The sequence below is a fragment of the Fulmarus glacialis genome, unplaced genomic scaffold (assembly GCF_000690835.1).
Source record: "Fulmarus glacialis isolate BGI_N327 unplaced genomic scaffold, ASM69083v1 scaffold11249, whole genome shotgun sequence".
NCBI lineage: Eukaryota > Metazoa > Chordata > Aves > Procellariiformes > Procellariidae > Fulmarus > Fulmarus glacialis.
The window spans coordinates 43,281-66,728 of record NW_009231413.1 but is presented as its reverse complement, the minus strand read 5'-3'; the positions used below and the strand labels follow the sequence as shown (position 1 = coordinate 66,728).

Sequence of the window (23,448 nt, the reverse complement as noted above, 5' to 3'; positions counted from 1 at the left end):
GGGAAAGAATGTAACAATAGGCAAATATGTAGTGGTACTTTCCCCAGAATGTTCCTAAACTCCAGCAAGTAGCACATTTTTCAATTATACATGTGACATCTTGCATCTCCAGGAATTATTCCCCCCTCAAGTATAGGAAAACATCATTAAAAATGGATTTTAAAGAGCTATCTTCAACATCCACATCCCTGCTTTCTAAGGAAAAAATGCATGCTAAGTGAAGGAAGCACTAAGTTTCTGTATGTTGCTGCTCCCCTTCATAAATCTGTCCCCTAATGCAAATGGCCAATACACAGTAGAATCATAGCCTTATGGAATCCCAAATTGTAGAGGCTACTTGCTTTTGTGAACTGGAATACACATTAGGCAGAATTTAGCTTTTAATATGAAAACTGTCATAAAGCATTCCAAGAGACACAAAGATCAGCTAGCAGTATGACAAAGACAAACTTTACAAAGTTTCACTTGAAATACAATTTAAACTTAAGCACTTCAGTCCTAAATCACAAAGTCTGTAAGACTGGAAACCACTTGCTTTTGTCTCCAAAGGTGTCTTGCGGTCTGCCAGTGTAGTTTGTGGGTAAGCATGTCAATTCTAATCTTTTGTACCACTCCTGTAATCTAGGTAACACATACAAGCCTTGCAACATCTAACAGGAAGCAGAGACAGCTGCTGTGTAATATATATAAAGTGACTGCATGTACAGAGGGGTAGTGCATGAAATGCAGAACTTCAGCAGTTTATAAATCATTTAATTCCATTCAGTTTGGATTAAAAGTAAAGAGTAGCAAACTACAAAGAACCTCTGCCTTTTTTCCCCAGTATGTGATTTATGTTGAAATGAGTAACAACTAGTTCAAGATTTATCTTAGTCAGTTTTTCTTAAACCTTCAACTTTACTTAATGGAAACTTTTAACAGTCCAAACTTTCTACGTATTGTTTTCCACATACAGTAACTGCTTTACTTCAGTACTATACCTACTGAAGTGGGATACTCTATTGAATAAAAATTGTTCACAAAAGTTGGTTTCACTTAACATTTCAGTGTCTAATCAAAGGCAACTTCTATGAAGTCCTAGCACTCCTGGTCCAGCCTGAGAGTATGTAACCCACAGTACAAGTCTTGCAGTGCCTGTATACTTATGCCATTTATGTTACATCAGTTAAAGCACATCAGATGTAAGGTCAAGTGACAGAGTACAATGCTCACCAGACCTTATTTCTCTTGTGCCAAAGACAGGGCAACAAAGCTTGTGTACTTACTGACAAGAGTAACAAAGTTGCTTCACAGAAGCTGCAGCCCGTGAGGGCTGCACAATAGAAAAGCATTTTAGGTTAAAATCCTACTAAGCTAGAGGAAGTCAAGAATGCTGTAGAGATAGCTTTAAGAATGGAAGGAAAATGGAGGAAGAAAGAAAATGCTAGGTGGAAAGATTTCAATTAATGAAAAGAACAAATGGCAATGGGAAACGAATTTCTGAAAAGGCAAGCAGAGTATTTAAGTCTAGTGCATGTTAAAAGCTCTGAAAGACATTTACGTTGTGACTTCCTGTTCGAATCTGTGACAATCCTCAAAATTTCAGGTTTTCACACTAGTTTCAGCCTGCAACAATAAAGCCATAAGGCATAAGCATCTAACAACTTTGTGCCCAATAAAACAACTCAGCCAATAAGGAGGAAAGGAAGTGCAGCACTAATCTGGTACTAAATATATACAGCTTTTCACAGGATTAGCTATTGGCTAACTAGAAATACTACAGTCTCTGAGTGTCCTTTCATTATGCACCAGCTGTTCTTCAAATGTTGATAGGTTGTGTAAAAGATTAAAGCATCACTGTCAGTAACTTTCTAGGGAATGAACATAACAATGACATATTTACTAAAGTTAAAATTGCAAGTTAGTAATAATTCATTTACATGTATGTGAACTCTGAAGTTACGGGTGCACTGAGGAATTTAAATACGAATTCAGCATTTTACATAGTAAGGTAAAATTATGTTAAATATTTTTATTCTAATCCATATTTGGTTACTCAAGTTAGTGCAAAGAGCTGCATGTGAGTAGATCTAAGATGGTGTGCACACAGCAGAAGTCTACAACACAAGTCTTGTTACAATGTTCTCAAAGCTCCAGCTTTTGTCTGTTTGCTCTTCTGAAGTGTTCATCAAATACAAGTTTAAGACCTACTGTGAAGCAGTCACTATACAATTCAACTTACCATACTACAGAAATCCACTGGTTAGGTAATAAGAGGAATCAGGCAGATATCTTGTTAGAACAAACCAAAAATCCAGTTCAGTAATTTCGTTTATAGTTATTTTGCCTTATTTGAAAGTAAGAAAAAAGGCATCATCTTTTTCTATGTAATTTACCTTGTACCTTTAATAGCAATGTCCTAACTGTTCAGTTTTGGATGCCCATACTACCTGTTTCCAGCATGTGCAGTTTTACTCAGTAAAAGGAACACAACTTGAAGTTACTATGAATAAGTCTTCTTATAATATGATTAGAAGACTGACTGCAGCATTACTATTCCCAGATGAGTAATAAAAGCAGATGAAATTTATCCTTTAGGCTGCAAGCTGCACCATATTTAAGACACATGCAAAATTTTGAGCTCAGAAAAGGAAGACCAAAATTAATCAATGGACTCAGGTTACAACAAAGGGCAATCGGTTGGAAGTTTTTAAAAGTATAAACAAAACTTAAAAAAAATAAAATTAATCCTCTGAAATTATATGCAGAGTTCTGATATGAGCTGATTTAGGTTACCACACTGGAACGGGTAAGAGAAATACCTGAAATTTGAGGGTCGAACTTTCCTCCACTACGAAGTCAAGAGGTGTTACAGCAGCAGCCTGTTGCAGCTGTGCCATAGTAACTCCACCACCACCACCTCTTAGTGGAGAGGATTCAGCTTTAGACCCTGGGCAGTAATAGCAACCCTCTCTTTGCCGTTCTCTAGTGTTCATTATTGGTGTTCCTTACTGGTGTTCTAGGTTTGCCCTGTCCCTGGCTACTAGCCTGGCCTGAAAACACTGATGGAACAGTAGACCTTTCACTGGAACTCTGCGATTAGGATGGATCATGCTGTGGCCATGTAATGGTACCATTGCCATCTGATGGATCATATCACAGGATAGGATTAAAGTACCTAACTCCTCCAGGTTCCACTCATACAGGAACACATACATTCAGATTGCTAGCCAAAGACATGAAATAGTGTTTATCAAAAGGCCAGAATATGGACTTAGTTTGCAGTTACTTATATTCAATATAGGATCTGTACATTATTTTGTTCCATCCTTCAGATAGAGAACCTGCAATTCTTCTGATGTAAACTTCTGTAAAAATGCAGTACTGGAGAGGAAAAAAAGTTCAATAAGCAGAATCAACATTGATGGCCATGCCAAGACATTTAGTCTTGTTTCACACATACCCATCCCACCCCCACCTTAAACTATAACTTTTGCATTAATTTATGTCCAGTTTAAAAGCTCTGCAATTACAATATATTAGATGGTAACCATGCAGTCACCAAGAACTCTGTTCCTTTACCAGTGCCTTTTACAGGTTAACCAGTTGGGAGGTTGTGGTCAGCATGTCACATACACCATCACCCTATCTTCAGGAAGATGAATTTGCAAATTTGTAACGTTTCTTTTAGCTTTTGCAGAAGTAGAATCAAAAAGCAGCTAGCCAAAAAGCAAAGAGCGTGGTCATTAATGGATCTACACATGAAGACACTTCAGTGCAGATGTAAAAAAGTTGGTTTATTTAATTGGTATTGACTAAATTATACTAATCCTAACATTTAGCACTTGAGGTCAAACATTTTTGCCTCTTCCTATTGCCATTTTGTTCAGATTTTGCTGTTTCAGGAAACACTGTAAGCAAAGTTCTTTACTTAGCAGCTAGCTTTACTAGCAGTTAATCCAAGACTTAGTTGTTATTTATTAGCACCAGCTTACCTATAAATACTGCATACATTTCAGACTTAACCTTGACATTATCTCAAAATCAGCCCAGTGGGTTATACTCAAAATAAAGGATTGTGCATGAAATGTTACTTTCCCTCCAAAGTTTTTATTTAAAAACTAGACAAATAGATATGCAACAGTAAGGGGAAAAAAAGTCATTAGTAAACAAGGACTTCCAGTCTTTAAGAAACTCTGTGTAAGGAAGCATTCAGAAATGCTGCCAAGGTAGAACTTGTCTACTACATACATAGTTTCTTCCTACTGTTTTTATCTATCCTAGAATGAGATACTTTGTTCCTATAGTGTTTACCTAGTTTGGAAACTAAAAATTAAGCCACAGCAAAGCACACATCTGGAAGAGGAGTGCTCTTCTACATGGAATTACTCAAACTCTACTATTGTTGAAATTCATATTCTCCCTAGCTTATATTTTCTTTCAATCAAATTGAAATGCTAATAAAGATTTGTCTAGACTTAACTGGTTAGGAATCACTGATATTACTTAGAATTATCATTGTTTTGTGAGCTAACGAACCTCGTCTTCATTCCAACCTGTTCACATAAACTTACACACATTAAAGACACATACAATTGTATGCCTTCATGACAATTGAGTTGCTCAGCCAGGCATATGACAACTGCTTGTATAGAGAAAATTATGCAACAGCTTTCCAACAGTAATTCTACTTTTCCTCCAAAGCAGTAGTTTCTTACCTTTTAAACCTACACTGAGCAGAGGAAAAAGTCAGTTCAGTGCCTTATTTATTCATAATGCAAAATATGCAAAATATCTGGCTTTCTGGGAATTCTATGAGCAGCTTACTTTCTCATAAGGAACAAACCAAGCTAGTTCTAGTCCTTTAATGGAAAACACCAGGTTATTGATTTTTAAATTTGTTTTTAAGTGATCTTAATGATTGGTAAAGGTGCTGGACTGATGGCCCCCTAGAGACTATCTTCAATCTATAGCATAGACAGCATTCCAAGATCCTCCACTATGTTATAACTCCCAACGGATTGATCCTAAAAGGCTGAATCTGCTAAGATTGTTATGAAAACACTGCCTACGCTTAAATAAAGAAAAGATGTGTTTATTTAACAAAAGCAAAAAAGGCAACAAAGAAATAATTAGGTTGTATTGCTCTATGATACTATGGTTTTAAGCAACACTATCAGAGCTGTGTATTAGAAGGCGTATGGAAACAGAAGCACACTACAATGCAAAGATGACTGGGCATTTTGTACACAGTGTAGTATTGGGTAAAGACATTTCTTCACAATGCAGTATGAACTGAAATGAGCTGGTGAGCACAGTAGTTACATAAGCCATTTCGGTTTCAGGACCTTCTGATCTTTTTAACTAACAAAGTGTTACTACAACTATTAGAGCAAGGAAGTTTGAAGACAGATTTCATAGGTTGAAGGTTTTGGCAGTTTAAAACTTAAAAATCTGTTAACTGATATTAAGCAAGCATCCTTTTTCTTTTTAAGCAATCTCAGTATACTACCACATAAAATGCATCCTCACAACAGCAAGAACTAAAAAAAAAAAATCTACACATGGACTCTTCTAATTGCACAAATGCGGTTTCTAACTGAATTAGCCTTAAAAGTTGTAGCAAATACATAAAGGGGCTTATTTTCATGCCCACAGGTTCGCAGTAAATGCAACACAGTGAAATATGATCAACTCATGAAATTAAGGAAAAAAACAAGACAGAACATAAATGCTGTTCTCATTTAATGTCAAATCATGTAACTAAGCAATTTTTTGTTCTCTTACATCCCAGGATAAGGGCAAGATTCATGTATAGGAGTTATTTTTATTGGATTCATTTAAAATAACGTATGTTGACAAAATCAGGTACTGAAACTGTAATAACCATTAGATAAGCAAAACCTGCTACAAATGAAAGACAGGACAAAAGGTGCAAGTGATCAGAGACAGTAGTATTTTATCACTTACCTCATGATGCAGCTCAGCTATCTGATCCTTCAGTTCTCTGATGTACTGGTTAGAATCAGATTTATTAAGCTGCCCTTGAATTTTTCCTTCTTCTTTCTGTTTTGGTTAAAAAAAGAATCTTATTCAAATTAATAACAGATATACTATATTAAAAATCTTATTTTAACTGTCTGCGTATTTTTGTCATGAACAGAAGCTATTCACAGACACCATCCACCACTTTTAATCTCGTTGAAGTTACAGCAGGTATCTAGGGGTGTCAGTAGCTCAGACTAAGTTGACCCTCTCAATACCAACCATAGTTCAGGCAGGATGCTATGGAAGAGCATGAAGAATTAACAAAGCTTCACAGGTGGAATTCACATCCAATGTATGTGAGGTTTCATATGCAATTCAGTAAAGCATCCCTACAGAATACCGTCAATATATGGAACATATCCTAGTGTACATTATTTTCACTAATGTAAAGTTTTCATTTAGTAACAAGGAATTTCCCTTTGTCTCCAAGTGACAAGTAAACAAAACATGTTCTTTCCTTGCATTGTAGGACATGCACTGGGAAACACTACCATATGACAAGCTTTTTTCTCCCCTAAAAAAAAAGTTAACATATAAAATATTGTGGTATTTATCATATAAGAGTTCCAGAGAGCGTAAGTGAAGAGAGGTGTGTCCCCTAGCACCAATACTGTGAGAAGTACAGAGAAAAACTGGCAAGGGAAAAAAGCCAGAGATGAAGAGCAATGTGAGATTTCCTTCATTTGTCCAGCAAATGCGGCTCCTAAGTTTCAAGATGCTCAAGAAGGTGTCATCTGCACTTGAATACCTGCAACACTAACTTTCAGCTTGTCTCTAAAGAGAATCCTAATGTGACCGAATCAAACTTGATCTGAGATAAATAACCACCCTTGATGGAGAAGGCAGCCCATGTCTTCAGTTTGCTACTGATAAGTCAAGAGCAGTGTTGTTTGGGTTTTTTTTTTTCCAGCCGAGTAATTTCTGAAGCAGCCACCAGCTTTAGAGAACAGAAGCACCTTGATTTTATATAAATCTTTACCTTGACTGTAAGTCACATACAATCAATATACTACAGAAATACAAATATAATGGGAATATTCTACCTGTAGCTTATTTTGCTGAAGTTTTAGTTATACTTGAAAAAAGCAAACAGTTAATTTCAACAACAGGCAAGTTCAAAGTAAGTTGCAAACAGAATTTAAATACCTTTTAGAATGAAGGGTGTCAACTGTTCTTCAAAATACAAGACAAAAAGCTTTAAGGAGAGGTTCTTTTAAAACACCCCTCTGAAATATCAACACCAGAACAGAACACGTACCAGGACGTTACATATTCACTATTAATTCACAGAATCTGCAACATGGAGGCACAAAATCCTTTAATGCATAATTCCATATTGAACAGTTTCCATGGCTCAAATTCACAAAAAAATGATTAACATTAACAATATTACTAATTGTTCCTGTCCTAAATAGGTTAAGCCCCCCCCGCCCCCCACAAACCCATCATCTCTATTTACAAGGATGACTGTTGGTATTGGAGACACCAAAACAGAAGCAACATAACCTGCAGACCAAAAATAATGCTGTTTACATTTGTATATAGAAAAAGCTTCATTGCTGTCAGAAACTAAGATTCCAGACAATGAGAATGACCTGATCTCTTGTGGTAGTAGGAACATATGGGAGAAATGCTTGGCCAAGTCCCTTCCCTCTGTTTGAAACCCTGACTTTTCTGTTTAGGCCTCTTGTTCTATGGCTCCAAATTACTATGTAACCATACACTATAGTATCAAAAAGCAAGAGTAAACCAGGGTTTTACCATAAATAGAAGATAGGTGCCATAGCCCTTTATAAAATGGAAGTGTAATAAATAGCTCAGCTATTATCAAACTGGATGCACAAGAGGACATGAAACAGGCATTCCCAAGTTAAGTCAGTATAAACTAACAGCAGAAGCAATAACATTTACTAGCTTAAGTTTGCACTGCATAAATAGCCGAAAGCTGTTAGTGCATACCATATTGGGAGTGATACACTTTAATTATATTTAAGTGTTTTTATTGTTACTTTTTATTCCATAAGTAACACTGTAAAGTTAATGCAGATATCACAGAATAATTTGACATGTAAATTTGTTCATGGAAGAACTGACTCTAGCTCCAACCAGTTGGAGCTGAATGTAGGGTGTAAGCCTGGCTTGCAAGATCCTCATTATTAGTGAAGGGCAAATAAGTTTCAGTTTTCCTTGCAGAACTTACAGATTTTGTAGAGCTAACAGTTCACAAAAATGCATTTAGCACAGAAAAAGGAACCCTGCAATGTAATTTTCTACAAACATACTTTTCAAAGAAAAGTCATGCTGTAACTTCCTCTTGCAACATTCAAAACACTAGAGGTCAGAAGCTGATCCTTTTAACTAGCTGCAAAGGAAATCAGATATTTCTAGCTAACTAAGTAAGCCCCTGTTCTGTAAGCTACAAAGTCTGTCTACAGTGGGTAAATTGGAAGGATGGCATTTTAGGACAAGGTACCAGAGTCTTCTTCATAACTGCTGCTCATCTCTCTGAGCAACAGCAAGGATATATTCTACTTTTTTTTTTAAAAAAATAAGCTAAGTTGATTAATCATGCCATAAATTTAGTTATTTAAAAGACACTCATGCAGGCGCAGTACCAAACCAGTAGAAAATATGCAAGGGTCAGACACTTTAGCATTAAAATATTTTTTAATTCTTACCCAAATCATCTAATTCAGAGAATAAATAGTAAGCAGACAGCTGAAAGTTTACATACTTCAAATGAACCAACACATCTATTTTTATAAAAAGTAGGTTCATGTCAGATTATGACCTTTAAGTTACCCAACATTCTTTAAAACTGTGAGAAGATATTGATATTTCTCATCCACACATGTATGTATTTTCATACAAGTACAAAATATTGCTATGATCTGCAAAATTGTTTCACTTTCCAGTCACATTTCATATTGGCATTGAGTTCAGATTACTTTCTAGCCATTTCCAGCTTCTGATGAGCATTTTTTAATCAAAGGCAAATTTTAATGTGAGCAACTTAGATTTGGTAGTAATATTCTTTAACACTAGTTTTTCATTAGGGCAGTTTGACAGAAGTCAAAAAGAAAAATGGTTGGCAGGAAAAACTTCAACATGGCAGTTCCTTTTAACATGACAGAAAGCAGTATTAATAGCTTTCCTTCTATCTGTTAGTATCTGTCACAAAGACAGAATACTTTCTCCCAAAAATTCTGTCATTCTAGATTTGCTTCTCAACCTACCCTAGGTTATACAACACATTATCTATTACTTCCCAATTATCATAAAAACCTATTTCTTACTGTTTTTATCAAGTGATCTTAATAGCATCCTCAAGTGTCTTTTAAGGAGTATTGTCAGCGTGTATGCACATCTTGAGATAGTGAAAACCACCACCACTGCAAAACAAACCCTACATTCTGTGTCCATGCAGGTTAGATTCTTACTTGTACATCATAATTCTAGATGACATTAGATTAGTGCCAAAGCACAGCGATATGCCACTGTGATTAGTGAAAGCCCCAGAGACAGCAAGCACACTCATGCTCCAAACATTTATCAACACACATGGAAACTGCACAAAGGATTTTATGTTTGTTTCATTTAGTAGCTTAATTAAGAAGGCTTGAGCAGCTTCAGCTTGGATTTTTTGGTTTCAAATATAATACCATATTATATATATAAAATTTCTAACTCTTGAGACTGATCTAGTCATGAGACAACTGAGATTAATATCAGAGTTACCATTTGTTCTCAGTTCAGAACCTGAATTAAACTTGGCCAAGAAACAGAGGGACAGGGAATTAGCTAGGTTGCAAGTGGGACAGAAACTTAAAAGTGAAGATGCAACAGGTACTGAATGGAACTGAAACAAAAGACATATCCATATCACTGATGGATTCTTACAGATTTCATCTTCAGCTCACTATCTGCAGGATATGGCTGTTGCATTTATTTAGTTAGTTGATGTACTGCAGGGCAACTGAAGATAACAATCTTCCAGGAATAACTAACCACTAGCCCTCTGTTACTGATTTGCTTCTCTGGAGATGCATGTTTTCCATTCTTCCTGTTCTACTGCTGCCATCCTTCATTTTGCTTCCGGGTTTCATAATTGTCTAAAGAACAGATTAATTAATTTCTTCTCCTAAGGGTCCAACAGTATATGTTGAAAAGGTTTCTAGGCTCAGGCAGGAAGAAATCAGTCTTGTATGGATTAAGTCTTGTCTGGCCTAACCCACCTCAGCCTAAGAACCAGCTATAGCAGATGGAAGCTCAACAACTGAGATCAAAGGATAACTTGAGTTGCGGAACAGAGGGCTGCTTGCCCAAAGGACAGAAGCCTGCACCCTCCATGGTCCAACTGCAGTAGCCAGGGAGATTGGAACCCATATTCAGGACATTCTTGATATCCTTCTTTCTTCTTGATATCTTCTATTCTATCCTGTCAATCCTAATATTATTATTGTTAGCTTCTTGCTTCAAGTGTTGAGCCATGCAGATGTGCTGCAAAATACATGCTTTTAGGATGGATTGATTTGGCAAGTCTTTCACAGCTAAAACAAATCTCAACTCTCTTAAATGGTAAGGGTGTCTCAAGAGCAAGGACATAAAACCTGTATTCTGTAAAACCATCAAGGAAAAAAAGGGAGCTGACTGCCCTGCTCAAGGCCCCTCTATATTCTGAATCTGGCTTTAACTTTCAGGTTTTTTTAAATACCTAAAATCTAAGGCTTTCTGTTTCCATTAAATTAACATTTTCATGTGTTCTGGCTGCACACTGGCCCGGCTTTCTCATAATAGAATACAATAGACTAATTCAGTTGGAACAGACCTACAATGATGATCTTGTCCAACTGCCTCACCAATTCAGGGCTGACCAAGTTAAAGCATGTTATTAAGGGCATTGTCCAAATGCCTCAAACACTGACAGGCTTGGGGCATCGACCACCTCTCTAGGAAGCCTGTTCCAGTATTTAACCACCCTCTCAGTAAAGAAATGCTTCCTAATATCCAGTCTAAACCTCCCCTGGCGCAGCTCTGAACCATTCCCACGCATCCTATCACTGGATACCAGGGAGAAGAGACCAGCACCTCCCTCTCCACTTCCCCACCTCAGGAAGCTGTAGAGAGCAATGAGGTCGTCCCTCAGCCTCCTTTTCTCCAAACTAGACAAGCCCCAAGTCTTTAACTGTTCCTCATAGAACTTTCCTTCCAGCCCTTTCACCAGCTTTGTTGCCCTCCTCTGGATGCATTCAAGGACCTTCACATCCTTCTTGAATTGCAGGGCCCAGAACTCCACACAGTATGCAAGGTGAGGCCACACCTAAGTTACTAGGCAGCCCACTGACATAAGAAGAATCAAATTGCTTTCATGTAGCTTGAGTTAATTTAATTGAATGCTTCCTATTGTAGCATTTACTTCAGTAGAAACCCGGCATTTCATTCTGCATTGGTTTTATACTGTGCTTGAATAATTTTGTACTACTGTGCTTGAGTAGTTTTATACTTCTGAAGAAAACACTCAGATCAACTGTACTGGTTCAAAAGTGAATGTTAAGACTCCACTTAAAATTTAAAAGTCTTTAAGGTATGAACATCACACCTTTTAAAAGGAAATAGCATAAGCAATTCATAATCTCTCTTCATGTTTTTGGTGTTTTTTTTTAAATCTAAGATTATACACATAGGATGTGGGTTGTTGGTTTGCTTTTTTTTTTGAGGGGGAGCACTATTACAGAAAATCTGTGGTATTTGGGGAGGTCATGACACAAAGAAGAATAGCAGGTCTCTAGGCAAATAATAGCCATTTTAAGTTTAAAATGAATATACAGTGAGAAAGCCAGATAACATATCAATAAGCAAAGTGTGAGTATTATCAGAACAGCAAAATAATAAAAGCTAGCTGATTCTGGAATCTAGGAATTTTGTTTAAAAACCCCCGCAGTCGTATGTGGATGAATTTCTACATCCATTTCTCTGGGGTACTGCTTCTGCATATTGGCACCACTGCAGTGCCTACCTTCTCTTCCTGGAAGAGTTTTTAGAAAAGTAATGCCTATTGGTGTTGCATTGTAATTAAAGATCCATCATCTTGATTTGGCTGCTTTTGAAGATTAACAACTCCCCTCAATCTTACCATGTCCTCCAACAGCCCAGCTCCACCAGCACTAACAGGGTTAGAAAACCCTGTGTCAAGGAAGCAAACACTCTACTGGCCAGGTATCACCTCTGTTCAAGGAAAAGGCACTTGTAATAGTGTAAGCAGACAATACGCAATCCAACCTCCTGCCTCAGAGGTTATGTATAGAGAGGGAGTAGCACGGGCAGTGGCGCAGGAAATGAGCCCTACAGATCAAAAAAGCAGCTGCTAAAACAGAACTCACTTAGGCCCCTTCAGTTTTGGAAGCTCTCACCTCTCTCATCCTGCTCTGAAGTACTAGAGTTACTGTACTTGTGTGCATACCAAGAGCTACACTGAGAACTCCTGAAAAGAAAAATCTGTTCCCCAAAAATTTGCTTCTTAGAATGAGGAAGAATTCTGCCCACCAAAAAGTATCAGTTGAGATTCATGATTATAGTATCGTACTTAAATCCTCCTCTGTCTGGCTTTCTAAGAGAAAAACAGCTTTTCTGTATCTTCAAAAGAAGCAGCAGCTAGTCGCAAGAAACATACCTGATGCCTACTGAGAACTACTGAGCGTGTGGAGACCTTCCAAACTCAATCAGCAGAGGACCAGGATGCACAGCTGGCAACACAAGAGTGCAGTGACAGACTACTTCAAAGAAAGCTGATCTTGAATACCTGACACCATTACTGTATATATAGTACCCCGCAAAAATCAAGTATAGTAGTCACGATAAAACAAAGTTTAAATAATAAATAAATAAATCACTGGAAACCACCTGGAACACTGGAGGCATTAACCCTGCTTTTGCTGCTCAACCAAGAAAGGTCTAAATATAAGATACAGAAGATCCATGTAATCAAATTTCAGTTGCAGGTGTTTCATCCCAAGAGGAGCACAAGCAAAGATTTCTAACACGCTCTTGATGATCACATCAGAGTAGGAAAAGAAATACACGTCAACAAGAAAATAGGCCATTTTAAATAATAAGCAAGCATCTAGGGTTGTCTTTAATAACTGCAAACTTAAAAACACAGAAAAACAAAACCAATGGTTTTATAGGCAGCCAAAATCCAGGCACACCAGATAGGGAAATGTCCTACCCTCTAGACATTTTTAGTAAAGATGATACACAAACACCCTTAGTTTGATCTCTTCTGACTTAGAAATGTTTACTTGGTAACAATCTGTCTCAGCCTCTTTTCAGGGGAGGCTTTTTAAATTCTTACTCTGTGGCAAAAGACACTGCATTAAAAATGTAAATGAAGTTTATTCAGAAGGGTAAATGTGGTAACTAGTGTCCTTTCAGTGACTTTACAGTGACTCATTCTAGACTTTCAAAAAACACATCACTAACATCACACACCACTATTGATAAGAGTAAAAAAAAGTTTCCTGTAATTTGTAAAGATGGAAACAATTTCTTTGCTCAACAGTCAGTACTTGGAAAAGTTATTAAACAGAGGTCATTGAAAGGCTTCATTCTAACGAAATAGTGCTAAAAGTTTAAACTGTGGGGGAGAGAACTAGCACAATCATGGATTTCCTTTACAGTTGTTCTCAAAGCAGTTTTGACATGGTTAGAGATAGGGTAAATGTGACAAAATTCTCTGAATGTGCCAGGAAACACATCAGGAGGAAGTGATGTTACCCCCTATCCAGATCAACCTAAGAAGAGGAGAATGAATTCTTACAGATAGTTTTTGCTTTAAGATTACTCAGACCTAAAAAAAGTTTTTTATATTACAAGTGTGCTCTGTACCTCCCCAACCCAAACCAGCCATGGATAATTTTAAGAGGATACTAGAAGTCACCTGAATAGAAATGGAGGGAGGGGGATTAAGCTGCAGCTCAGAGACTGCAGCTGACCCAGCTCTAGCTTCCTCAGTCTGTCTACACTTTCACTTGCCTACCGCTCCTTACCCTAGCCAGCTGATTGACTCTAGCTTGTAACTGATTTAATCTTGACTGAATTTCTCTAAAGCCTTTTTCTCTCATTTAATCTGTCATTCCTTCAACTATTGCATGGAAAGCTTTTTTTTTTTAAAAAAAAAAAACAAACAACAAACCAAAACAACACCAAGGGACCAACAGGACTGCCCATATGCGATCAGAAGGAAGACTTGCTATTAGGCCAGAAGTGTAGTGAAGCTTGGTAGGCTTTTCTTGGCAGCTTTAGGAAAGCACACACAAGCTAAAAGCAATAGGGTTTTAAAGACTAATATTAAGAAGTTAAACACATTTGCTTGTTGCAGTTTGAAGGTATCAGACCAGTTCAGCTGAAAACACTAATTCCCTGAGGAAACAAACCTGAGGTTTTGCCGATTGTCTATAAAGGGAGACAATATCCATTCCTTAGTCCTGGCTCTCTATATCTTACAAAAGGATGGGACAAAAGGGGTCAGAAAGTGCATATAGCTTGGCCAAAACAAGTAATTTAGTTATAGGATGTGAATGTCTAACCTTTGTGAGAAAGTAGAACATATCATACTGAAGAGAACAACTTCTCCCCAGCGTGGAGTTGCAAAAAATAGCAGCCCAGCCATCCAAAATCCATCCTTCATTTGTTAATAATTTGCTCAAATGCCCTGCTCAAAGCCCAGAAGCCTGCTAAATACTTCCAAGGCATCTTTGCTTCCCAAGGGTTTTATAAGGTGAACTGGCAAGTGAGAGGAAAAATAAGGATAGAAGAGAAAACAAAGGCTGACAAAGTAAACCTTTGTTTATACATAACTTCAGGGGTTTTCTTTGTCACTTATGAGGCTTAGGTATATGCAACATAAGTTAAACTTCAGTTACACTTCAATGTTTTGTTATTTTTGCTAAGGGATGACTCATACATTTCTTTTGTTTAAGAATATCCATCATGTATTGAACTATTCTTTGCACTTGAATCTACTTACACAAAAGTTCAAAAGCTTAGCATCAGGAACTGAATGCCTGACCAAGATAAGATGACATTCAGAATATACAAAAAATAACTTCCTAACATCATAATAAACTGACATCTTGCTACAGAATTACATCTACTGTTAAATGATAGAGTTCTATCTCCTTCTCCCTCTCTGTCGTTATTACTAACCAAAACTAAGAGTGACCCAGAAACTGTGATTTAAATCTAGCATTTGTGTGTGTAATGTCAGATCAGTTCTTATGTGGGAGTCATGATACTCTGTGTTACAAATTTAACACCAGTGTCTTGCACCTACACCTACATGAACATTTAAAAGAAATCTGCACGATTTAGGTTAAGCATTGCTACAGACCATGTGGACCTGGCACTGAATCCCTAGAGCTTCTTAGAAAAGCACCATCCCCCTCAAAAAAAGGAAGGTTAGGTGGTAAGTTAACTTCCTCCCTTCATCTTTATCAGCTTTGAAACAATATGACAAGCAGACCTATTTGTGATGCTCCATGTTAAAAGCACAATTACTTTGAGACTGACACCTACACTCCAAGACTGGCTAAATGTATTTATGCTATTAAATATTGCATTTTAAGTCGCTAAGGCAAGTCCAGATTAAAAGGCCCTCTGCTCGCCATATCAGGTCACAGCAATTCCAGTGACAAGCTGAATGGAAGAGAGTGGGAGGCAGCTCTTTCTCCAATGAGGAAGAAGTTATCTAGATTTTCGATTTCCTTAAAAAGTGGCTTTTATTTAAGCTCTATTATCAGTTGCGTGTTTTATAGTTTACAAGCTTTGGGAGTTAAGGCTTTCCAACTCCATTATTACTTTTTTTTTGGTGCAGGTGTTTCGGAGGCCTTTGAGCATGAGTACCCAAAAAGGAAGTTTTGATCATAAGTTTCATATTTGCTGGCAAAACACACTGGTCAAAAATATCTATTTGCTTACAGAATCTTACAAAAAAAAAAAAATCTGTCACAGCCCAATAAAAGCATTTCAAGTCACATCTAGAGTGTCAAAAATAAGTAAATTGACATTAGAGGAACTTACTTACACTAAATCACTTTTGTTTTAACTGTCTTTACACAGTTAGCACTTAAAACCTGTATTTCACAACTGAAGAAGTTGTATTTCAGGCTAGTGTAAGTGAGATCAATAGTTCACCAAAAGCCTAACAGGGCAAACTCATTAAATTAGAAACATGAACCACAGCTGCAGAATGACTTCATACTCCAGACTGTATACAAAGAAAGCACATCCATTCTCATTTGTGCAGAAAATCAAGAATCTTACTAAGAGACTACAGATCAAGAAATCATTAACAGGTAATCATCTAAGAACACCAAAAAAATTGGAACCTGAAATGCACTTCAGTAGGAAACAAAGAACAAGGCCACCTAGAATATGAGAAAAACGGAAAAACATAACTAAAGATTGCATCATGCAAAGTAGTAATTGTGAAAAGGAAGGAGAGATGATGTGGATAAACAACCGAACATGAGACAGTACAGTATCTTGACAGTGGGACAGTGTAATTTTTGGATGTATTAGCCAGTGTCATGAAATAGTAGATTACGTTCCTGCACTTAACTTCTTTACCTGTCTCATGACAAGATATTATGAAAATCCGCATGAAATTCTGGCACCCATGGCTTAAGCAGAAATACGGAAAGGGAATAGGAGAGAGCTATAAAATGACTGAGCACTGACGATTTGATCAGTCAAACAACAGAAGACCAAGTCAGATGTATTTACATTTAAAAATGAACACAATTCCAATTGGGCTATCAGAAAAACCAGCTGATCATTATGGGATTCACCATTTCTTCATTTCATAAAATCAAGAGTAGAGTACTTTTTGGGAGACCCGTATCAGTCAAACAATGGAAGCAGGATGGCATTTAAAGTCTGTGCTACAGTGAAAATAATGCAAAATGAGTACTGGCTCTTCACCTACAAAATCACATTGTTTGAAGTAACCTTTAAACTTTTTTTTTTTTTAAGTAAAATGCTAACACATGAGTAGAAGATTGACCTAAACTCGGCTATTCTCTTGCTATCTTACCAGATGATAAATGATTCACAGGCAATGCTTACTGTACTTACCTCAGTATTTCTAATGTACTGATCACAGTATTATCTAAGCATTATGTGATTAAAAGAAATGATTGCTTTATCTTTTAATAGATGTAGTGCCTGCTGCACTAGAGGAAAAATATTCAAAGTCAAAATTCTTTATGCAAGCTCCATTAAATTTATTTGTACATTCTATATATGAAGAGATGAAAAAGATGCAAGTAGTTGAGAAATCATAGGGAAAAAGAAGGCTTTGACACAATACAGTAAAATCATGACCTTGAAGGAAAGATTTCAGAGGGAAAACAGACACTGGCAATACCATTTTTAAAAAAAAAAAAAAAAAAAAAGGTAAACTAGAGAGTAACTAGCTTGTAACTTAGGAATAATAATCAAGAAAGCCCTTCCAGATAGACACAGCAAAATTCAGACAGGACAACAGTATATGAGTATAGGAAGGACACACTACAATAAGACATCATGATTTCTCAAAGCCAAGAAAATATAAAGAACAGTCATTTATGGTTCTCTCATCAAGGAAGCAGTGAGTTCACAGGACAGTGAAAGCTCCAAAAGGAACTGAAAGCATAAGGAACAACACAGAGGCCAAAGGATGCATCTTCAGATCCTACAGTGACGTGATATCAGTAAATAACATTTCTGGTTTCAAGATTTACATAAAGGGAGTAAGAGTTTTACAACAAATCCTCCAACACTGGTCACAGCAGAAGAGTAAGCACAAAAAAGAATGGTTGCTGGAATCAAAATGTGTGCATTTTTTTTTAGGAGCAGAGGATGTTTTCATCTATTAATTGGTAAAAATTACCAATTACAGGACAAAAAAGAAATACAGAAGTCAGAATTTATATTAGTGTTGCCTGTAGCATGGTTCTTGTACAGAGGCAATTATTAACAGCTCAGAAGTATGCCCATACGATAGATTTAAGGCCTTTGCTTACAAAGGAGGCACATTCAGCAGTATAGCATTGTCCCACTTCGCAAAGCAGTGCCTTGTATTCACAGTAGGTTAATAAGGAAAGAAAGCCGAGGAAGGAAAAAAAAACACCACAAAGTACAAAAAGTATCAGTATCAAGTTACACATTTAATGCCATCACTTGTTACCTGGATTTCTAATTCAGCAATATGCTGTTGGAGTTCAGCCACAGCTGCAATGCGGTCTGCCTCACGGAGCCGTACTGCCATCACTTCTTCTTTACTCTAAAAGAAGTAATAGATTGAAGCTAACAAATAGTATCAAGTTTCAGTTGATTAAAGACTATGCACTGCTTTTACCCAAAATCATGTATGTAAAGAAAACTTAATACATTGCTGTGTGAAATATCATTCCTATTGATAAGGCATATTCTAAAGAACCCAAATTTAATTTTAACCCATAGAATTATGTAATCATCTAATATCAATTCTGAACTACAATAATCTAAAAAAACCTGTGTAGTTTTGAAAACATGCTGTTATCAATTTCCAGGTCCAGAAAACAGCTGTCTTGTGTTCCAGAAATGTTATATTGTAAATTAAGAGAAAGTATCAACATAACAACAAAAAACAACTCGCACTTCAACTTTTGATTTTATATGTAAAGAAACAGCAAAGCTACACAAGAGTTACTTATTTCATCATTCTTTTTGTCTAAAAAAATAAAATTTAAAAAAAACAAACACAAAAGCACAGATATTCTCAACCTCATTTAAGATTTGCAAGACAGTTTAGGAATAAAATTCTAATGCCCATAACCTACAATCAGACTCCCGGTGTAAGTTTAACCTTAAGTTTGCCTATAAGCAATAGACAATTTGAGTTTGGACAAGAGAGAAGGAAATTTCCTTATTTCTGTTTTACAAGGCAAGTCCTCAAGACTTCAGAGCACAGAACAATTAATATTATATTGTCAGCAGCTTGGTACAACCACAGAGAGAAAACAGTGATAGATAATGAGTGAGCAATACTTTCAGCTGGAGTGCAAATAATTCTGGGGAAGAGACAGACTAGGCTCAGGTACACCTACTTTTATGGCAGACTGGTCTAACTCTGCAAACTGTAGTTACTGTAAGTCAGTTCCAGTATTTCAGTTATTTGAATGTGCGCTTCAAACTGACAGTACTTAACTACCCTTCATTAGACAGTTTGGCTGAGACTGAATTGAACATGCCAAAGCTTATCTATAGTAGCTACTTGAGAACATGCTGTTTGTTTGAAAAAAGATCTCTTTAATGAAGGTGCATCTTCTACAGCATCTAATTAACAGCATTTGTAATCAGTGGAGTCCATTTCAGAGGAATCCATCATGTGCTAGCCAAAGTTTAGCCATTATTGCTAAATTCTGCTGCACGATTGCTCGAATGGAGCCAAACCCACAAGTCCACAGGATTGCATGTATTTAACTGAAAGCTAAAGGACAGACTGGCTTGGTTTGACTTTGGTATCTGAGATGAGTCAACAGTGTTGCTCTAGATGGCCCTGATGCTTTATCTCCAAAACAGAGCACGTTCTCAATAATTACCACAAAAATTAACATGGTAGGAAAGACAAGACTGGTGCAGGGCACCAATCTTATGTTGTAAATTCTTTAGCAAAACTCATTAGACAGATCAGTGCTGTGTTTCAAGAAACAATTTGAAATTAAGTCCTTGCCTAGAAGCAGTAGTCAGATTAAGAGGGAAAAACGTAACAGTACTCACCAGTGACAGAAAACAATTGCTCTATAGGTGGTATGAGATACAACTTGCTACAAAAATTTTAATTTATGCTTATGTATTTTAAGCTATCCTTTAAAGAAAAATACAGGCTCCAGAAATAATGTACCAGTTCTTTCTGCATAGAAAAAAACAATTGGGGAGCTGAAAATCCAAATATGTATTTTTTTGATAGACCTCTTCAATTAGAAATATTGCTACCTAGCCAAGTTGTAGTGACAGAAATAAAACTAGAGCATGATTTCAAATGACTTGAAACAATAGGACGAAAAATCAAGTATCAGTTTCTAATGGAATCGGGAATAACAAACTTGCTAGATTTAAGGAGATGCAAGGTAGAACTTCTAAAAATATTTAGTGCTACAATAATTTAGCATTTGTCTGTACTGCTCCATGACATTACCTGAAAGATTATTGAAACTTTCTTCATCAGTTTTGAATACAAAGTTGTTGTATTAGTAACATATTAAATAGCTTTATTTCAGTTATTTACACTGCAGTACTGTCTTTTCAGTTCAACCTACCTGCTATTATCTGTATTGCAAGCCAAATCTAAGTTGGTAGCAACACTATTCAGTAAAGTTACAGATACTGAACCTACTTCTAGAAGGACTGTAAGTATGACAAGTCCGCTGTTACTGCTGGAGGCTAGCCCTTCACGCTTGTAACATATGCCTTGCATAGTAGTCATAGGATATGGTGGTTCCTTGTAAACCTAGTTAATATAAACAAAGCCAGTAATGTTGCACAGTTCTGGCTTGACAAGCATAACAATGTCGTTCTTACTTTAAACTTCAGCTTTTTTTTTTTTTTTTTTCTTTAAATTCACTTTAAAATTAAAATCTCATTTTCCTCACACAGTGAAATAACCTTAAACAATCCCAAGCAGGAATTTCCTTCATTTATTGGGGTATAGAGGTGGGGAGACAGGAACTTAAAATAGTCTCTTCTATAACAAGAAAAAGTGAAACTATTTGGCATGAATCTTAGATTAAGCTAAAAATCATGCTTCCAGTAGTTTGAATGTGGAGAGCAAGGGACAGGAAACAGAATGACAATCCTTACAAATCAACTGTCAAAGGACAATGGCTTTTTATATCTTCTCATTTTTCACTTAACTGTATATTATCGTATAGTTAAGAGTTTGAAACTGAAAAGCTTTTCATGAGTTTGAAACAGCAATAGGAAGTTCAATACCAAGTTATGTCCCATTTAAGGAGTGGGAGAACACTTAAACTTGTGTATATTGTTTAACATGGCTTAATTTTTTTGATGACACAGCATTCTTATTAAATCTGTAAAACATTGCTGAATTGTTTGTATAGATTATTAGAGAATGAAGTCACAATGAAAATTCATGACAAATGTCAGAGGTAGAGGGAAAAGGGAATATGAGGGGAAACTACATTGAAGAAAGGTAGTTTCCAACAAGTTAAATGTGAGCATCGGTCAACACAGTTAGCAAAAAACCAAACCTTGTGTATTTAAACAGTACAGGAGTCTATATGGTATTACACTAAGCCTCATCCCAAGAAGTCACAGTCTAGCTCACAGTTAAACAGTAGAACTCCAGATAATGTATATGCATCAGATTGGTAATATTTCTTTTCATATCACAAACGTCCACTTGGAAAACATGTTACAATGTAAACTATAATCTTTTTCCTATCAGTGACTGTAAAACAAGTATCAGGATCTAATGCTACTGTATGTCAGTACCACTACTTCACTGGGTATTGACCACTGCTACTTTCAGAGATCTCTGAAAAATGTAACTGGTGCTCTGTCTATTATTACCACACTTTTCTCTAACCCATGTTAGAACGTAACTTTCAAAGCAAATAATCTCAGTGAGAATAGTCATGTATATTAACTCATTAGTCAGGTTAAAGACATACTACTCTTTTTATAGTCAACATAAAAACTTCAGAATATTGACTACACCCTCTCAATCTCGTAAGGATTAACAAGGATTTTCAGTATCAAAAAACAATAGACCAAAAAAGTTATGGGTTATATGAAAAGACATGTCACCAAGATCGTGAATATTTAAAAAAAAAGAAGATCAATACGGATAATCGCAGCGTTTAAAAAAAATAGCACTTAGGAAACCAGTGATTATGGTAAACAAGAAACAGTCAGTAGAAGCAATTTCTTCTAGTTAAGATTCAGTGGCTTGATTCCTAAAAGCTTGTGATAAGTTTGATGAGTCAGTAGAAGTTACATCTTCACCGCACTTTAGATTCAGATTCCATTGGAAACAAATGGAACTGGCAAGACAGCAAGAAAAATGAAAACCTAAAAAACCCTGAAATACCTGGAGTACATCTCAGTTATTTACCGTTCTTAGATTTCTTTAAAATGGAACTTAACAACAACAAAAATCAGCTTCATTTTGCTGAAAGAACTATAAGGCAAAACTAGAAAGAAGTTGCCAATTACAAATTACACACTGTGGCTTTGAGTAATGAACAGAAGATCAGAGTTTACTACACAACTAAATTGGCTAGATTTATGCATTACCTTGGAGACATTACAGGAAGAAATGAAAATCTGTAAAAACTGAGAAGTGTGATATTATAACAAAACTATGCATATTAATAAGGATGTCATTTCATCTCCAGGCTAAGTGACAATGATAAACCACTCAAAACTACACTCTTGATTCATATTGTCCACAGAAGCCTTTGATGGAATTGCAGCTAATGCAGTCTTTGATGTATGTATGGTGATACAAGCAAAATGCATGTATATTGGATAAAACTGAAAAACAAACACTCAACCAATAACAGTGTTCTGCATGAATGAGAATAGAAACAAGCAGTGCACATAAGAAAAGGTTTGGTTACATTAAGGGCAAAACTAAGATGTGATTATGAACAACAAATTATGTAACAGCATCTACTCTCAAGTGGCAAACTCACAGCCACAGTTTAATAAATGGTAGTCTGATTATTAATCTCTACTATTTTTAACATACTAATAAGTATCCTATTTAGAAATTACTGACTGTTCAGCTCTAGCTGATTTTATAAAATACTATTCATACATCTTTTGGAAATAAGATTTAAGTAGAAAGTTATTTTCATGTGTCTAGCAAATAATTTCTTAACTATTGTGATTTGTCAACTAATACTGCCCTTTTTTGAAGTAAATATCAGTAGCAATTTCAGGAAAATTTTCATCCAAGTTAAGAGAAAAAAAGCTTGAAAGATTTATTTCTTGTCCATATTAAGTATGCACAAGTTATGAAGACACAAGTTATTAGTAATTGGTTATCGATTTAGTTACAAAATTAACTAATTAAATCTGAGATGCAAACATTAGATTGGGCTCTCTTTTGTGCATTGACAGTAATAAAAATGACTCTTGCCCAGTGTTTTTGGGCTGTCCCCTTAAAGTCTAGTTACTGTTAGGCAATGACTACTGTAACACTCCCTTCCGTACACCTCTCCATTGAAATACTACTTTTACTCCCCTTTTTTTTTGAACCTAAACTAATTCTACAATAGTAGTCAGTGTTGAAGTAATGAACCTCTTCTGTCACTAAAGACAATCAGAGTACAGAGTGATCAGAATCTGTCGTTTAAGAGTGTCTTTTTATAT

At 36.2% G+C, this 23,448-nt stretch overlaps 1 protein-coding gene across 1 annotated transcript in view; it reads right to left on the bottom strand.

The window, feature by feature from the left end:
* Window positions 1–23,448, bottom strand: part of EVI5 (ecotropic viral integration site 5) — a 70,329-nt gene that overhangs the window by 15,797 nt on the left and 31,084 nt on the right. The window contains exons 17-18 of the mRNA XM_009584565.1: window positions 18,254–18,349; window positions 5,950–6,045 (exon numbers count right to left, since the gene is read on the bottom strand). Coding sequence (XP_009582860.1) covers window positions 5,950–6,045; window positions 18,254–18,349 — 192 coding nt within the window. The remainder of the gene's footprint in view (window positions 1–5,949; window positions 6,046–18,253; window positions 18,350–23,448) is intronic.